The sequence below is a fragment of the Macrotis lagotis genome, chromosome 7 (assembly GCF_037893015.1).
Source record: "Macrotis lagotis isolate mMagLag1 chromosome 7, bilby.v1.9.chrom.fasta, whole genome shotgun sequence".
Classification (NCBI taxonomy): Eukaryota; Metazoa; Chordata; class Mammalia; order Peramelemorphia; family Peramelidae; genus Macrotis; species Macrotis lagotis.
In genome coordinates this window covers 97,241,488-97,258,907 of record NC_133664.1, presented here as the reverse complement: position 1 = coordinate 97,258,907, position 17,420 = coordinate 97,241,488, and the positions used below count along the sequence as shown (strand labels likewise).

The following is a 17,420-nucleotide window of genomic DNA, read 5'->3' as shown; positions in this document are numbered from 1 at the left end:
ACCACAAGCACATTTTTTTGAGGAAGTCTTACAGTATGTTTCCAAATCCTTGTGGGATAGGAATGCTTTCTCATCTTAAGACTTCAACCTTTTCATTTAACTTTTAGGTTTTTTTTTGGGGGGGGGGTTGTGTTTTGTTTTGCATCACTTGCATCTCAGTAGCCCTCCCTTCCTTCCTACAATGTTTCTTCATAACAAAAGAAAACTATTTAAGCAAGAGAAACCTACTCACCTGCTATTAGTAGTAGTACTCATTTGATCCATCAGTCCTCTGGGATGAATAGTGATCGTTACATTCATCTGAATTCTGATGTCTTTTTGTGTTATGTTCTTTGATCGTAGTCATTGTGTGACTTCTTGTGGTTTTGCTTTTCTCTCTCTGCATCATTTCAAACTTTCTTCTTAGAGTATTTCCCCACCAATGCTTAGTCAAGCCTCTTTAGTATGTTTGATTTGAACAGATAAATTTCAAGATATGCAATTGCTTGGTAGAATCATAAATTAGATGGTGTGATTGTTTTTTCTTTTATAAGGTATTTAAGTTAATTGTCCTATCCTGCCCTTTCTTTTGTACTACCAATTATTTTTCTTTTTTCTCCAATGATGGAATCACTGCTCTGTTGGCAGTTGCTCTGAACCTCCCCCCCTCTGAAAGGTTCACTTTCAGCCCAAAGGAATGGAAAACATTTGCACTTAAAAGAAATATTGCACCTTTTGTTGTACGTGCCAGAGTGCAACACTGTACTTCCATTATAGTTTCATCAACTGTACTTAGTATTAGAAACACAGGGTAGGCAAAGGAATGGTAAGTAATAATGACAGGTACAGGGTATTCATTATACAAGGAAAACAGTTGTGCATAGCAGCAATAAAACTATTTCTCCAGTGAGATGAAACTTCTTCTTTCCCCTTTTATTGTTGGAAAGATATAATAGTTTGACCCTACCTAATACTATATTTTCAGTAAAATATTTAATATGTTAATGTTTGGTTAGACATTTTATCTCATAACTTCTCTGGAAAGCTGAATGGACTGTCCACATGATCTTTGTACTCTTTGTTCAAATAGATGATGCAATTTATATCTGTTGTGAGTTCATACTAATTCATTGAGACTTTGGGTTACCATTGTTAAAGGAATTCAAAATATCCACATATTGATACCAAGCAAAGGGTTTCAGGACCTCTAATTTTCACAAGTAAAGACTTTGCTATTCCTTCCAGTGTGTTAGCACTGTTATGGAGTCAGCCGTTTACCCAAAAAAAGGCTTCTTCCTATTAATAACTTAAGCTGAAGATGAGACTTTTCAGTACTCTTAACACCTTTTTTTTAAGTCCTTGTTTCTACTTCTTGCCAAGAAGCTCCAGTCCAAGATGTATTCTCCCACTGTATGCTCTGGAAGCAAAAACTTGCACAGAGTATTCTTGTATTCTCTGGCATTCTTGCTGTTTTCTTCCAAATAAGCTCACTCAAAGTAAAGCCAATAGAATCAATCTTATGCTCTTGAAGCACAAACTTTAAGAGTTCTTTTCCCATCCTTCCCTCATTCTTATTAGAAGATAGATGCAGATTCCCAATCCCTCTTCCACAAGAAGCAGACCAGTTCCTGGCATCCTTTTTTAATTCAAGCTTTGCCTTGACTGCCTATCAAGGGCTTGAGCTAATGAAGGCACTGCATGTTAAATGAATTTTTATCAGTCTTTCCTATGTTATATCTCAGAACATGAGCCAGTCTTTTTCTCTTCTAAATAACACTTGCAAGTGAATTTGCTGTGTATTTAGAGTAAACAGAGATACTAAATTGAAAAAATTTGTGGACAGTGAAAGCTACCTAACATAAAATAATTTATTCTTGTGGTTTTTAACCCACTTTTGAAGTACAAGTAAGTGTTTTTAAGGCTTGGACTTATTTGGCAATCACAGGTAATGTTCCATCAGAAGTGTATTTGAAACAGTTTTGTGTTCTATGAAGCAGAAGTAATACCTTCTCTGTAAATATTGATTTTCCTCTGATTTAGAGAAATGAAAATGATCTTCAAAAATCCTATAGAAGTGATGTGAAATCAGTTCTGTTTACCTGCTTTTAAGTTTGTCCCATATTTGTTTTGAACTATAGGTAAGCAGCTTGGTAATGGGTGATAAAGGACTAGCCTTGGTTTCAGGAAAAGCTGGATTTACCTGTCCTGATACTCATGCTTTCTGATAATCTAATCACTTGACAAGCCTTTTACCACTCAGTATGATGATAGATCCTATTGATATTCAGAAATTATCTGTTCTATTTTATTTCTTTGAATTCCTAAGAGAATTTGCCATTTTGGATAGAGCTAATTTCTTTGAAGTTAAATGATTTAAAACTTTTGAATTTTTGATAATTTTTAAATATTAAAAAACCTTTCAGTAACACCTAGGAATGTCAGAATGTAAAGTAGTAGAAGTTTTTAGGTCTGTATAGGTCAAACTAGACATTAATCAAACTTATTTGCTGTTGTTTTAAATTCCATCAACTCATCAAATAAGTTTAAGCAAAGTGCATGCACAAAATAGTAAACTGAACTTTCTGTTCAGATTCAAATTGCATATTTGTTTAAAGTTCTAAATCCTGATCTACTTACATTGCTAAATCTTTTTCTTTAAAAAAACTTATTAAATTCCAAATATATATAAACAAAGAAGACCCAGAGTTTTAAAATACATAGTTGTAATAAATGATCAGTTTGTCATCATTGAACTTCTATAGAGTTCCTTCTGGAAGTACTTCAAAGTGTTATTATTATATATCTTTTTTTTAATAGGCAGGACTAAGTTTAAATATTATTTAAATAGAACATCTGTTTTAATATGACTTCAAACATGATGCTTTGAAATAACAGCAGCAGTGTAGTATAGTGAATAGAAAGTTGTCTTTGGAGACAGGAATACTTGGGTTTCAAGTCCTGATTCATGATACACACTGATTTTATGACCCTGAACATGTTACTCAGCCTCTTTATGCTCTTGGCAATTCCCTAAGACAGTTTACAAAGGAAAAAAGTATATGGAAGGAATTCCTCCCCTTTGGAGATCCTCCAGCAGTGAAATTATAACTCTATTACTGCCAAAAGAATATACAAATCTTGATTCAGTTTATTACTATTAATTCAATGCTATAAAAAATAAATTCACAAGAAATTAGGAAGTTCCTTTTGGTTTTTCTAGGAAGATTTACCTTTCCTCTTAATATGTTTTATACATCTCATATGCTAATGCTTTTTACTTATTTTAAACTGATTAGAACTTTTATTTCACAATTTGTTGAATTGGTTGAGTTGTTCCCATTGAGTGTACTTTGCCACTTAACCCTTTCTCCAGAAAAGGATCAAGCATATTTATGTATAAAAACATGCCTGTTTAACAATTCTAAGCATACTAGTCATTTATGAATGAATGGAGAATTTTTAACTTGTGAACTTTGATTTGTTTTTCTACTAGTTGATTCTCTCCACTCACCTTTAGTCTCCCTTGTGTCCACAACAACTTTTTCTATGCATAAAAGGGTCAGCACAGATGTTTTAGCATAAAAGGACTTATGAAAATAGGATGCTGATGTGTTGGAACACAATCTTAAGAAGCATTAGAGAAATAAATCTTGGCTTACATAGTTCTGGGCTGTAATCAGTTCATCAGAAACAGTTTAAGGTGGACAAATAATTTCTAGTCACTGCTTTATTCATTAGACTGAAAGCAGATTTCTGACTTCATCAGAGAATATAAGTTTTTATGTTTAGCTGTGCCCCCAGTTGAATGAAGCAGGGATAAAAAGATTGTATTTGGGCATTGAAAAGAATCTGACTTACATAAATATATAATTTCAAGACTAGAAGATTTTTTATGAATGGCAATTTAGGGTGCTTAAACTTCTTAATGTAAATTAAGTAGTAAAAGTATCATGAGTTGGTATTTTAAGATGAATATATATGATTAAATTTTTATCATTAAGAAATTATAGTTGAAATATTTTAGTACCTGGAAATTGCTTGAATCCTAGTAGAGATCCTGCATAAGCAGTATAATCCAGCTTAATTTGGGATATTTTCCTGTCAGAATCAGAATCAGAATTATTATTGGGCTGAACTTGTTTTTAAAAGATATATCCCTCCAATTTTGGATTTTTTTTTGTGAAAATTGATAATTTCTGAAATATATACACTGGTAGTTTCAAACTACAATTTCAACTAATTTAAATTCTGTTTTAATCTGAAATTTATATTCTGTTTGTCATAAACTTATTGGAACACATTTATTTTTAGTTTGAATACCTCTTCCACTAAAGTCAGAGGCATTTTAAAATGCTTCTTATGGAATAAAATTTTACCATGAAGTTTTCTGTAAGTTGATTGGTCTTTAAAGATTCTAGTCAATTTAGAAATCATTTTAAAACAGTTGTTTCCCCAAATAATATCATTAATAGTTTTTAACCTCCCAAATTATAATTTACCAAAGAAATGTTAACAACCAACAGTTTGGGATTCAGGCACTTATAGCAGTTATCTGTAGAATTCACTATTAGGAACAATGTGAAACATAACTCTCTTTGTTGCTCTCCTTTTCTTTAAATCCTAGCTTGCATTGGTGACTTGGAGGGATTGTCTGTTCAGACCATTAAATAAACAGGTAACCTGTTTTGTTTTATTCCTTAAAAATTATTACAACTGTTGTGACTTCCTTTCTAGCCTATTTTGTTGTATTACTTTTGTCTTGTATATCTCTAAGTGATTTCATATCATTTTTTAAAGGTAACAAATGCTGTTTTGAAACTGATAGAAAAGGAAAGAAATGGTGAAACCATCAATACAAGACTGATTAGTGGAGTTGTACAGTCATATGGTAAATAGAGTTTACTTTCAATTTATTTAATAAGCACTTAAATTTTTCTAGTCAAAAATTAAAGCTCTAGGCTCAGTTATAACCCTTATACATTATTTTAAATTATCATTAAATTTTGTTGATTACATTTATATGAATATAATCATTATGAATACATAAATAACTTTAAAAACTCAAAAGTATTTTTACTTGATTGAAGGCATACTGTATTTTTCCCAGTATGATGCTATTTGCATTGTAGAAGCCTCATAACAGTTTGTTTGAATTTAACTATTGAAATTTATCTTGGTATCTTTGAAAATGTAAATTTTAGTTGAGACTAATAATAACTGCTCAATACAGTGTAGATCTTGATTAGTAGGACTGTGTTAACCAGAATTCTAATTGTATTTAAACAGTTAAGATAACGAAACAGTTATTAATTAAAATCTAAGAGCATCTGAATTTCCTTGCTGATATTATTCATGATGATGTTAAAAATGAAAAATCACAAAAATATTGAAAGTATGCAAGTCATTTACAAAACCTGGTATTAATGTGCTGGGAAATATAACAATCACTGAAATAAACCTTGACAATTCACAGATAAAAGAAGTTCACAAGTTCATAAACAATATCCTTTCTCTTTTTATATTGGAATGTTTGTTTCCTGGTTTGTTTTTGTTTTTTTAAGAGCTAAACCTTTAATGGGGAGCAGTAGACCTCTTTTTTAGTCATGCATCAGAATGAGCTGATTTGAATTTTTTCTTTTCTTCTATGATAATTCAATTACATCTTTTAATCAGTTGACTCTCAGGATTGCTGTATTTTGTGGAATAGGAAGCCAAAGATGAAATGATTTTAAAGTGAGGGTTTATTCATTTATTTTTAGTGGAACTTGGGCTTAATGAAGATGATGCATTTGCCAAAGGACCCACACTTACAGTATATAAAGAATCCTTTGAATCACAGTTCTTGGCTGATACAGAAAGATTTTACACAAGGGAGAGCACTGAGTTTTTGCAACAGAATCCTGTTACAGAGTACATGAAAAAGGTAAGTGTAAAGTATTAGCAAATTGTATACAAGAATAAGCAAAAGTTTGTGAAGGTTCTGAGTCTATAATTCTCTTTTTAATAAGGCAGTCCTTGTGGTGAACATCATTCTCTGTATATAAAAAGTATAGTAGGTACATTAAATTCATAGTGAATTCATGAATTATGAAAAAACTGCATTCTTTTTTTATTTTTATTTATTTTTTTTAATTTAAATTTATTTTTATTAAAGATATTATTTGAGTTTTACATTTTTCCCCCCAGTCTTGCTTCCCTCCCCCCTCCCCCCCACAGAAAGCACTCTGTCAGTCTTTACTTTGTTTCCATGTTGTACCTTGATCCAAATTGGGTGTGATGAGAGAGAAATCATATCCTTAAAGAAAACAGAATTCTCAGAGGTAACCAGATCAGACAATAAGATATCTGGGTTTCCCCCCCCCAAATTAAAGGGAATAGTCCTTGCACTTTGTTCAAACTCCGCAGCTCCTTATCTGGATACAGATGGTACTCTCCTTTGCAGACAGCCAAAAATTGTTCCCAGTTGTTGCACTGATGGAATGAGCAAGTCCTTCAAAGTTGAACATCACTCCCATGTTGCTGTTAGGGTGTACAGTGTTTTTCTGATTCTGCTCATCTCACTGAGCATCAGTTCATGCTAATCCCTCCAGGTTTCCCTGAAATCCTGTCCCTCCTGGTTTCTAATAGAACAGTAGTGTTCCATGACATACATATACCACAAAAACTGCATTCTTTTATATAACATCGCCTAGTGGTCATGTCATGGGATGACATTTTTGTACTGCTCTAAGTATTGATTATATACTACGCTTTACAACAAAATCTGCTTTGTAATGAAATTTTAAGTTATGGTAATATTGCCAACTGTATGAAAGATGGCATACAGGGTCAGGCAAAATGTGTTTATCAGAAAGGGAAAAAAGAATGAGAGACAAAAAGATGACAAGACCAGTAGTGTATTGGTGACCCTTTAAGATTGTAGAAGACATGTCCAACTCTTCTATGGAGGTCTTATTGGAAAATTGGATGAGAAATAAATAGGACAAGAAAGCAAGCAAGGGGTTTTAAGCTACTTTGATAAAGGTAATATCCACACAGGTGAAATCTTAGATCCACTAAAGTACTATAATAATGAAATTGTTTTAAAGAAGAATTTGAATAGCAAATAACTTGGAAAGGGAATAGAACAGCAGTGACCATTTAATCCTACTGTTGTTTTATCTTCTTGGTTCTTAATCAGACTTATATGGAACCTCTTAGCTTTTATAGGTATTTTTATAAAATACTATAATATTCAGTTTTCTGAGATTTATTTAGTAAAATTTATATGTTGACTCTTTAAAAACTAGAGACCACAGAATGTTCAAGAGCAGTCTCAGACTTTTGATGTCAGAGGTCCTAAGTTCCAGTTATACTGCTCTTATTTACTTAACTTATCTTTATGACCTTAAGCCCATCACTTAACCTGTCTGAGCCTTAGTTTCTTGGATTAGATAAAAATTCTGTAGGACCTTTCAGTGGTATGTAAGAGTACACTGAGAAAATTTGGGACTCAAATCAAAGTTGACTCTTGAGTATTTGAAGGGCTGTAATGTTGCTAGGAACATTGGACAGGAGTCAAAGAGAGGCAGCTTTGGGCTTTTAAATAAGAACAAGTGCCCTCACAGAGCTATTCAGTAGTAAACTGGAGGGGTAGGGGAAGATGCCTCAGGAAGTCAATAGTCTCCTATCCCTAAGAATCTTCACAAAGGACTCATCTTCAGATAGGGGATGGAATTAGAAGACCTGTGAGGATTCCTTAAACTCAAACACCATGAATCTAAAAAAAAAAAATCTGAAAAGGACTTTATTTCCTAGGCAGAGGCTCGTCTACTTGAGGAACAGCGGCGAGTTCAGGTTTACCTTCATGAGAGCACACAGGATGAATTAGCACGGAAATGTGAACAAGTACTCATTGAAAAACACTTGGAGATTTTCCACACAGAATTTCAGAATTTATTAGATGCTGACAAAAATGAAGGTGAGCTACAATTTCTAAATACAAATTGTGATTGCTGATTATATAATTATATTGAATGTTCTACAATTATAATAAGTAGTTTGGGGATGTAGTGTCAGGAGCTATTTTAAAACTTAGTCAATTTCATGGGATGCTGAAATATAGGAAGGTCCAAAATTTTAAGATTGCCAAAACTGCCTGAAAAAAGGATTTTTTAATGACATTCTTTTATAATTATAATTATAATTAATTCTTTTATAATTTCACTCATGTGTGGGGTATTCCCTCCAGTAATATATCCGTGCCTTCTCATTCTCTTTGGCTCTTGTCCATATCCTCCCGTAAGTTTTCACAAGTGATCCACTTAGTAGTTGAGAAACCTAGTTTTTCCTTGACATCATGAAGAATACCATTGTAACATTTAAGCTGATCATTTTTCTCTCAGTTCCAACTTGTTGATCCACCATCTTCTGCTCCAATTATATATTTCTATAATGATATTCCTTACTTGACTTTTCCTTCTTAATTCCTTTTTTATACTATGTTATAGCCCCTTCTTGTCCACCATGCACCTCTCTTCCAACCTTTGGGCTTAATTATAATAGGCTGACTACAGATTGCATTAAGAAATAGAAGTTCTTTGTCGATGGTCAGCTAGTGGATTATACTACCAAAAGAATAAGTTGTATATTTTTGACATTATTCCTATAAACAGAACCAGAAGGTATTTTCAGCTAAGGGGAAGGATGGCTCACAAATACTCATTTGGGGACAAATTAAAAGATATAAATCTGGGGCAGCTAGGTGGCATAGTAGATAGAGCACTGACCCTGAAGCCTGGAGGACCTGAGTTCAAATACAGCTTCAGACACTTAATAATTGCCTAGCTGGACTGTGCACAAGTCACTTAACCTCATTGCCTTGCAAAAAATAGATACATAATCTAGTGGCAATAAGAAACTTCATTCAATCAGACTTTTGATCATCTTAAATTACAGTTGGTTGAAGATTCTATTGCAGAGAAGAAAAAAGAGAAAGGTTGTTGTAAGATTCTAAATCATCTTTTACTTTGATACTTGGTGATTATCTGAATACACAAGTGGGACTAAGTAAAGAAAACTAGGTTGGAAAGTGTGGTTTCAAGTGAAAATGCAAGGTACCCTATGCAGAAGCTTATAATGTCTATATATCGTGTGCATTTTTTTAAGATAAAAGATATAAATACTGAATAAATACTGTCTTTCCCATGTAATTTGATTGTATTTTAGTAGACAGGAACTAATGTTTCTCGATTGCCATTAAAATCCTGTGATGCCTTTTGGCAGTACATTGAGAAAACTTGGGGTGTGAATGAAAACTGGTGTTAAAAGAGACAAGCCTGTCTTGCTAAGGCCAGTCCCTCTACTAAATATGTATGATCCTATCTCATTCTGTTTGCTTTGACAGATTTTTCTTATCTCTCTCATCTCTCCTTATATGTCTGCTCATTTCCTGCTTCCTTTACTCAACTCATCCCCTCAAACTTTCAATTCTCTTTTCATATCCATATTTTTAAAAAAATATATCTGTTCTCTTTTTCTTTCACTTAATTTTCTCCCACTAATTTTACAGTCCCTTGACTTGACTTTTGACTTGTTATTAGAATGGAAATACCCTTTCTAGAGTAAAAGTGATTTCTTAATTGCTAAATCTGATTACCTTTCCATAATCCCTTTCTTTCTTGTCCTTTCCAGCATATGACATGGCTGCTCACCTTTTTTTACCTGGAGATGTCTCTTTTTTTAATGTCACTACTTTTGCTTGGTTTTTTTACTTGTCTTCTCATTTCACTTTTAATTGATCATTACTCATATTGTGCTTCCTTCCTGTCTATTCTCTTTGACTCTGCTACTTTCTCTTTACACTCTTAATGACTTCATTAACATCTAGACCTAAATATGTAGCCATGTTCTCTTTTGAATTGGTCCCTCATCACCAGCCTATTGAAAGAAGCTGTGTGACATTATAGTTAGAGTAGTGGACTTAGAGTCAGGAAATACTTGGCTTCAAATCTTACTTCAAACAGCGTGCTTAACTGTTTGACCCTGGGCAAATCACTTAATTTTCCTCATTCGCAAAGTTGTTTTGAGTATCAGATAAAATAAAAATATTTGTAATCTGTGTAAGTCTTAAATCACTATATTAATGTTAGCTAACATTATTGAACATTGCGAACTGGATATTTCTTAAGTATTCCAAGCTAAAACTATCCAGAAAAGAGCTCAGTGTCCTTCCCATCAATTCTTCAGTCAATGTTTCTGTCAGTGTTATTATCCTTTCAGTCATTCTCAGTCAACTGTCTATCTCATGTCTTTCCCCAGGCTAGCCATCATTCCTGGAATGTGTTTTCCTTTTGTCTTAGAATCCCTCAGTTCTTCAGAAACCAGTTTAAATGATACCACTTCCATGAGGTGTTCTCAAATTTTCCCAGGTTTTAGAATCTTCCTGCCCAAAACTATCCCAAATTTGTTTTGTTTCTATTTTTGTAGACCTTTTGTGCATATATTGTTTGTCTCCTTTGGTAGCATCAAAGCGTGCTGAGATCAGTTGCATTTTTGTCTTTGTACTGTCAAAGTCTGGCACATTAATAAGTGCTTATTCATTAATGAGTGCTTATTCATTAATTGACCCATATAGAGATTTAACCAATATAAATTCATTGCTGAAGTGACAAAACTAAAAGACCCTGGAGAGCGCTTTAGTTGCCACACATTTGAACTCCTTGTTAATTAGGTGAGGCAGTACCCATAGCAACAGCAGGTCATAATGTTAAATAATTTGTAAAGTTTTATGTGCAGGGATGGTAAGAGATTATGAGCAGTTTGATATATCAAATAACAAAATGTGAAAGGGAGAACAGATGCAACTAATGTGACTGGTACTGGGAGAATCGTGGCAGGCATCTTTAAAGATTGGAAAGAGCTACACTGGTATTTAGAACAAAGTCTTTTGCTCCCAAGATAATAGTTCTTTCTTCAGTATGCCTAAGGGAAAATGAAAATGACATCCAAGTCTGCAGAAGCAGCTAGACTAGATCAAGTATGAAGGCAGCCAGTAAACCTTTATTACTTTCCATATATGTTCCCCTGGTGTCATACTTAAATAAAAATTAATCCCAATAAGGCTGACAACATATTTACTCAGAAAATCACAAGTAATGGTAATTTATTTAGTTAATAGAGTTGTTTTACTTGAATTTTTTTCTGTTTTTTTCCAATTACATGCAAAGACAGTTTTCAACATTCATCCTTTTTCAAGCCTTTGCACATTTTTCTACCCTCCCCATGGTAGCAAGTAATCAGATATAGGTTGTACATGCAGTCATATTTAGCATAATTCCATATTAGTCATGGTTTTGGGGTTGTTTTTTTTTAGGTAGACCAAAATGCCACCATAAAGTCTTCTACAAAAATATGTTGAAATGAAAGATTTAACAACTTTGATGATTGTGTTTGATGACCTTCTTACCATTAATGTCACATGAGACCTGAAATAGAATAATGTACATGCACCACAAGATATGTGCCACTGCTATTGAAGGAATATAACTTGGAGTACAAAATGAAGAGGAATTCCTTAGAAATGATGGAATTTTCCAGATAACTCCTGTTTGCAAATGGCATTGCACTCATTCCATCAGTACTGGAAACAAGCTCCTATTATATCACAATCTAATTATCCACACAAGAAAAAAATAGAACTCATCCTTTAATCTATAAACTAAATACAGACATTGCAGATGGACAGGGTCCTAGATATGATAGATAATGGCATCAGTCTTATCTCTTAAACAGAGGCCTATCTTTTTAATGCTGGTGTTCTTCTAAGATGATGTTAAGTAGTTTGGTAGCACAGTGAATAGAGTGCTAGACTTGGAGTCAGGAGGACAAGAGTTCAAATGTAGCCTCAGACACTTGCCACTTACTAGCTGTGTGACCTTGGGTAAGTCACTTAACCCTGATTACCTCATGTCCAGGGCTGTCTCTGGTTGACCTGATTCATATCTGACCACTGGGCCTAGATGGTTCTGGAGAAGAAGATGAGGCCGGTGACTTAGCATAGCACCCCTTCACTTGAATCCGTTTTACTTGCTTGTCATGGCATCAACTCCTTGATGTCATGGTCTTCAAGAATGAAGGACAGGGGTGGGGGGCTAGGTGGCGCAGTGAATAGAGCACCGGCCTTTGAGTCATAAATACCTGGGTTCAAATCCAACCTCAGACACTTAATAATCACCTAGCCGTGTGGCCTTGGGCAAGCCACTTAACCCCATTGCCTTGAAAAATCTAAAAAAAAAGAAAGAAAAAAAAGAAGAATGAAGGACAAGGGGCAGCTTGGTGGCACAGTGGATAGAGCACCAGCCCTGGAGTCAGGGGTTACCTGAGTTCAAATCTGGTCTCAGACACTTAATAATTACCTAACTGTGACCTTGGGTGAGTCACTTAACCCCATTGCCTTGCGAAAAACTTTTTTTAAAAAAATGTAAAATGAATGAAAAACAAACATCATCACCAGTGGTGATGTTATATGATTTCAGACATAAAATATTAGTCTCCAAAGAAATTAAATTAAGGCTCACCAAAGGCAAAAGTAAGTATCCAGGATCCCTTTTTCCTTCTTCCCCCACATTGCTCTTTGAGTGGATGATAACTTGAATTCTCTATCCTAACCACATAAAGTTAATTTAGGCTTGATGTCAGGAAAAAATTCCAAAGTTAAAATTATCTAGAAGTAAAATAATTTGTTTCTAAAAGCTTTTGTTTTAGGGTTTTATTTTACTGAATGTCTTGAAACAAATACCTTTAACCTGTCAGGATTGTGGTAAATGGATATTCTTGTTATTCATAATAGTCCATGAAAATATTACTAGTCCATCTTTATGTATTTGAACATCTCAAAAGGAAATCATTTTGTTCCATTTAGCCCCAAAGGACAAAAAAAAGAGTAAGGAACAGAGCAGTATATGCCTGCCAGGCCCATGTTTTAATGGGGGCAAAAGTCTCAGTATTGTTTATAAAGCAATACCTATTTTGTGATCTCAGCTTGATTTTCAAAGTTGAGTTTAAGTTTCAGCATATGGGGTTTTGTTTGTATGTTTGTTTTTCATTTTTTTTTTATTTTTTGCAAGGCAATGGGGTTAAATGGCTCGCCCAAGGTCACAGAGCTAGGTAATTATTAAGTGTCTGAGCTCAAATTTGAACTCAGGTCTTCCTGACTCTAGGGTCGGTGCTCTATCCACTGACCCACCTCAGCATATTTTTAATAGAATCAATAAGGATGACTTTGGAAAAGTTGATATTAGCATATGCTTTGCAAGGAACATCATTAATTTATTGAAGCACAACCACTTAATCTTTTTCAAATGTTATGTTCTTTGCAAGTGTGGTGTTTTTAAATGCTTTAAGCTTAAACTTATGATGGAAAAGAAATACATTTTTTAAAGAAGATAGTATGTAACTAGAAAGAAATTTATGTTTGTTTCTATATTTGAAAGTTCATGGGGGGGGAAATGATTATACATCTTGTTTTATGCCAAAGGCAGCTGAGTTTTTAACCCAAAGATCATGGAAGGAGGAAACTTAAGAGTTTACACATGCATAATTCCCAAAAGGAAAAAAAAGATAAAGATATATATATATATAGTGGGGCAGCACTGGCCCTGGAGTCAGGAGTACCTGGGTTCAAATCCAGTCTCAGACACTTAATAATTACCCAGCTGTGTGGCCTTGGGCAAGCCACTTAACCCTGTTTGCCTTGCAAAAAAAAAAGAAGAATGGTGGGGGGGATTTTCATTATTTTTATTTGTTAAAACAGTTTTTAAAGGGTAATTAGGTAAAATGAAAGAGAGAAAATGTACTTATCTTTCTCAGCTGTGCCTTTGGAAAGTTTGATTCTTCAGACCATTAGGCTATCTCTTGCAAAAGAAAATCCGTAGAGTAAAAGAAAAATGTATTTTTTAATGCTAGCTGCTGCAGTTCCAATCTGGGAAAGATGAGGTAATCCAGTCTCCTTTCCCCCTCCTTTTAAAAAAATATTTTGGGGTCACCAGTACAAAACAGAAACTCTGAAGTTACATGTCTAAGTCAATCAGTTCAAATGCCTCTTTCGAAATAGTTAATGGAATCACTAGAATATTTCATAAATACATAGCATAGTTGTTCCAGGTAAGAACAGAAAAAGAAAAATGAAATTTTCTGCTTCGAGGTATCTTAAAAATGAATTCCTTTGATCCCTGCCTTTTTAGAATTGTAGAATGTTTAAACTGGAATGTGGATCTGAAGGGTCATCTAGTCCAACTTTTATCTCCCTTCAAAGCCATGAATATAAATGTAAGAACTTGTCTTTGATCTCAGGGAAATAAGAAACTCTTTGATTATTTTAATGAGCCTAATCCACCTGAAGAAATTTATACTATTCTGATAGAGAAATGATTTTTTTTAAAAGATTCATTCACTAAATTAATGCATGCTTGAAAAGGCATCTTAAAAGATATAGAAATGTACTGTGTTTCTGCATGTATAAGACTTACTCTTTTTCAAAACATTTGGAAGTATCTTATTAACAGTGGTTATAGTTTTTTCCCCACTTTTTCACACTTGTTATCTTTGCACTTATTGCTTCACATTTGTTACCAGTATATTAGGTTACATTTTGCCACATTCTGCCAAGAAATGACTCAGAAAAGATTTTCATACAGTGCTAAATTCAAGTTAAAAGTGATCCAGTTTGCAAACTTTAAATGTAAATTGTGCTACTAAACAATCTGAGAAAACAATCTGAGACTGACCAACCACAGGAAGAAGAAACCCAACTGAAAAGGCCATGAGAGGCAAGGCAGCAGAATGGCCTGGGTTAGAGCGGGAATTGAAGAGAATTGAAGAGCAAAGGGTCATTGGAGTTCCTGTGTCCACAAAGATGTTTCAGCAGGAGACCAGAATAATTGCTGATGAAAAAGAAGTTCCTGATTTCAAAAGAGAACACACAATTGGTGCTTCACGAAACATAATGAATTGAGCATGCATCCATGCACCAGACTTGCCCAAGGAGTGCTTGTGGTCAGCCCCAGACCAGAGTACAGGCAGGGTAGCTGTCAGAGTCTCTCCTGAGACAGTAATTCATCATCAAATATAGATGAGGATGAGCTAATGGATGGGAGTTTTGACTGTTGGGGAGTTGTATGAATTTTATGTTGAACAAAGCTTGAGTTTAATAACTTTATGTGATACTTTTTTCCCCAAAATTTCAGGCCCCAAAATTAAAGTGTGTCTTAATCATAGGGAAATAACGATAGTTAAAGTAGCTTATTTTAGCAGTGAACCTAATCCTTAACAATTTGGTATCCTGATATAGTCGTTTGTTCAGCCAATATTCAGACACTTGTTTTAGTTCTTTTAAACATTTAATAATAATCATGTGAATACAGCTTTAGCTGAAGGTAAGAACCCCTATGATACTATAGAGCAAAAATAAAATTGGAAGGAAGAAACTTTTTTGTAAAGTTTTACCATTTGAAAAATAATATTGCCGCACTCTAATCTGCTTCAATAGACCATTTGGATTGTTTTATTTTATATTTTCAATTACATGTTATGAAAGTTTTTCAACATTCTCCCTTCCCACCCTTCTCCCCTCACTGGTGAACAGTTACTGAACATTGTGCATGTATATATTAACAGATTAACATAGTAGTAATCATTTTCTGGATGAGGAATTAGGACTAAGGCAAACAAAAGAAAACCATGAAATAGGAAGGAAAAAAATGAGAAATTTTTAAAAAGTGAATGTAGTGTTCATTTCAGATTCTGTAGTTTGTTTTTATTTTGTTTTATTTCTTCATCTGAATGAAGATGGTGTTGTCCATAGCAGGCCCCCCAGGGTTGCCTTAGCTCTCTGAACTGCTAGGAGGATCTGCATCCATCAAAGTTGACAAAACTCACAGTGTTGTTATTAATATGTACAACGTTCCCTTGGTTCTATTCTCTTCACTCAGCATCAGTTCCTGTAATGCTTTACATGTTTCTCTAGAGACCAGCCATTCATTGTTTCTTACAGCACAATAGTACTCCATAACATTCATATTCCAAAGCTACCATATTCTATAACATTCTAAAAGTTATATATTGTTGGATGGTTGGATTAGTTCACAACTCAAACAGTGCATTAATATCCCAATCCTCCCACAACCTCTGTAATATTGATCATTTTCCTTTTTTGTCATCTTAGCCAGTCTGATAGATGTGAGGACCTCATAGTTTTTTAAATTTGCATTTCTCTAATCAGTAATTATTTTGAGCACTTTTTCATATGATTATAGCTTTAATTTTTTCATTTGAAAACTGCCTCTATATCCTTTGATCATTTATGAATTAAGGAATGATTTGAAATCTTAAAAATTTGATTCAGTTCTCTACATATTTTAGAAATGAGACCTTTATCAGAATCCCTAGTTATGAAAAATTGTTTCCCAGCTTTTTGTTTTCCTTCTAACCTTGTCTGCATTGATTTTATTAGTCCTAGCAAAAACTTTTTAATTCAATATAGTCAAAATCATCCATTTTGCAATTTAAAATGTTCTCTTATTTCTTGTTTGATCATAAATTTCTCCCCTTTGAAGAGATCCAATAGAGTATTTATCAATCTACTACTTGATCCATATATAGTATCATCCTTTATGTTTAAATCCTGTGCCAATTTTGACCTTATTTTAGTTTAGGGTATCAGATGTTAGTCTTTGCCTAGTTTGTGCCATATTATTTTCTAGTTTTCCCAACAATTTTTGACATAGCAAATTCTTATCCCAGAAGCTAAGGTCTTTGGGTTTGTCAAACACTAGATTATTATAGTGATTTACTACTGTTTCTTTTACGTCTATCCTAATCCACTGGGCCATTCCTCTATTTCTTAACCAGAACCAGGCAGTTTTGATGACCACTGCTTTATAGTATTGTTCTTGATCTGATAGATCTAGGCTATGCCTTCCATTACTTTTTTTTTTCATCAGTTCTCTTGATACTCTTGACATTTTGCTGCTGTAGATGAATTTTGTTACTATTTTTTTCTAGCTCAGTAAAATAGCTTTTTGGTAGTTTGATTGATATGGCCCTAAATAAATAATTTAATTTGGGTAGAATTGTCATTTTTATTATATTTGCTTAACCATGAACAGTTGGTGTTTTTCCAATTGCTTGGGTCTGACTTTGTGTGAAAAGTGTTTTCATAACTATGTTCATACAGTTTCTGGGTTTATCTTGGGTGATAGATTCCCAGATATTTTTATATTGTCCACAGTTACTTTCAATAGAATTTCTCTTTTCTATCTCTTACCCTTGGGATTTGTTGTTCATATATAGAAATACAGATGGTTTATGTAAGTTTGTTTTATCCTGCTACTTTGCTAAAGTTTTTAAATGTTTAAAGTAGTATATCCTAGTGGGTTTTTTTGAAACATTTTATTTATTTTGAA

The 17,420-nt window shown here is 33.7% G+C and overlaps 1 protein-coding gene across 3 annotated transcripts in view; it reads left to right on the top strand.

Annotated features, from left to right (window-relative positions):
* CUL1 (cullin 1) overlaps positions 1–17,420 on the top strand; it is a 121,464-nt gene that overhangs the window by 63,261 nt on the left and 40,783 nt on the right. For all 3 annotated transcript variants that reach the window (XM_074193459.1, XM_074193460.1, XM_074193461.1), the window contains exons 5-8: positions 4,604–4,659; positions 4,782–4,867; positions 5,739–5,902; positions 7,777–7,939. In XM_074193459.1, the coding sequence (XP_074049560.1) occupies positions 4,604–4,659; positions 4,782–4,867; positions 5,739–5,902; positions 7,777–7,939 (469 nt within the window). The remainder of the gene's footprint in view (positions 1–4,603; positions 4,660–4,781; positions 4,868–5,738; positions 5,903–7,776; positions 7,940–17,420) is intronic.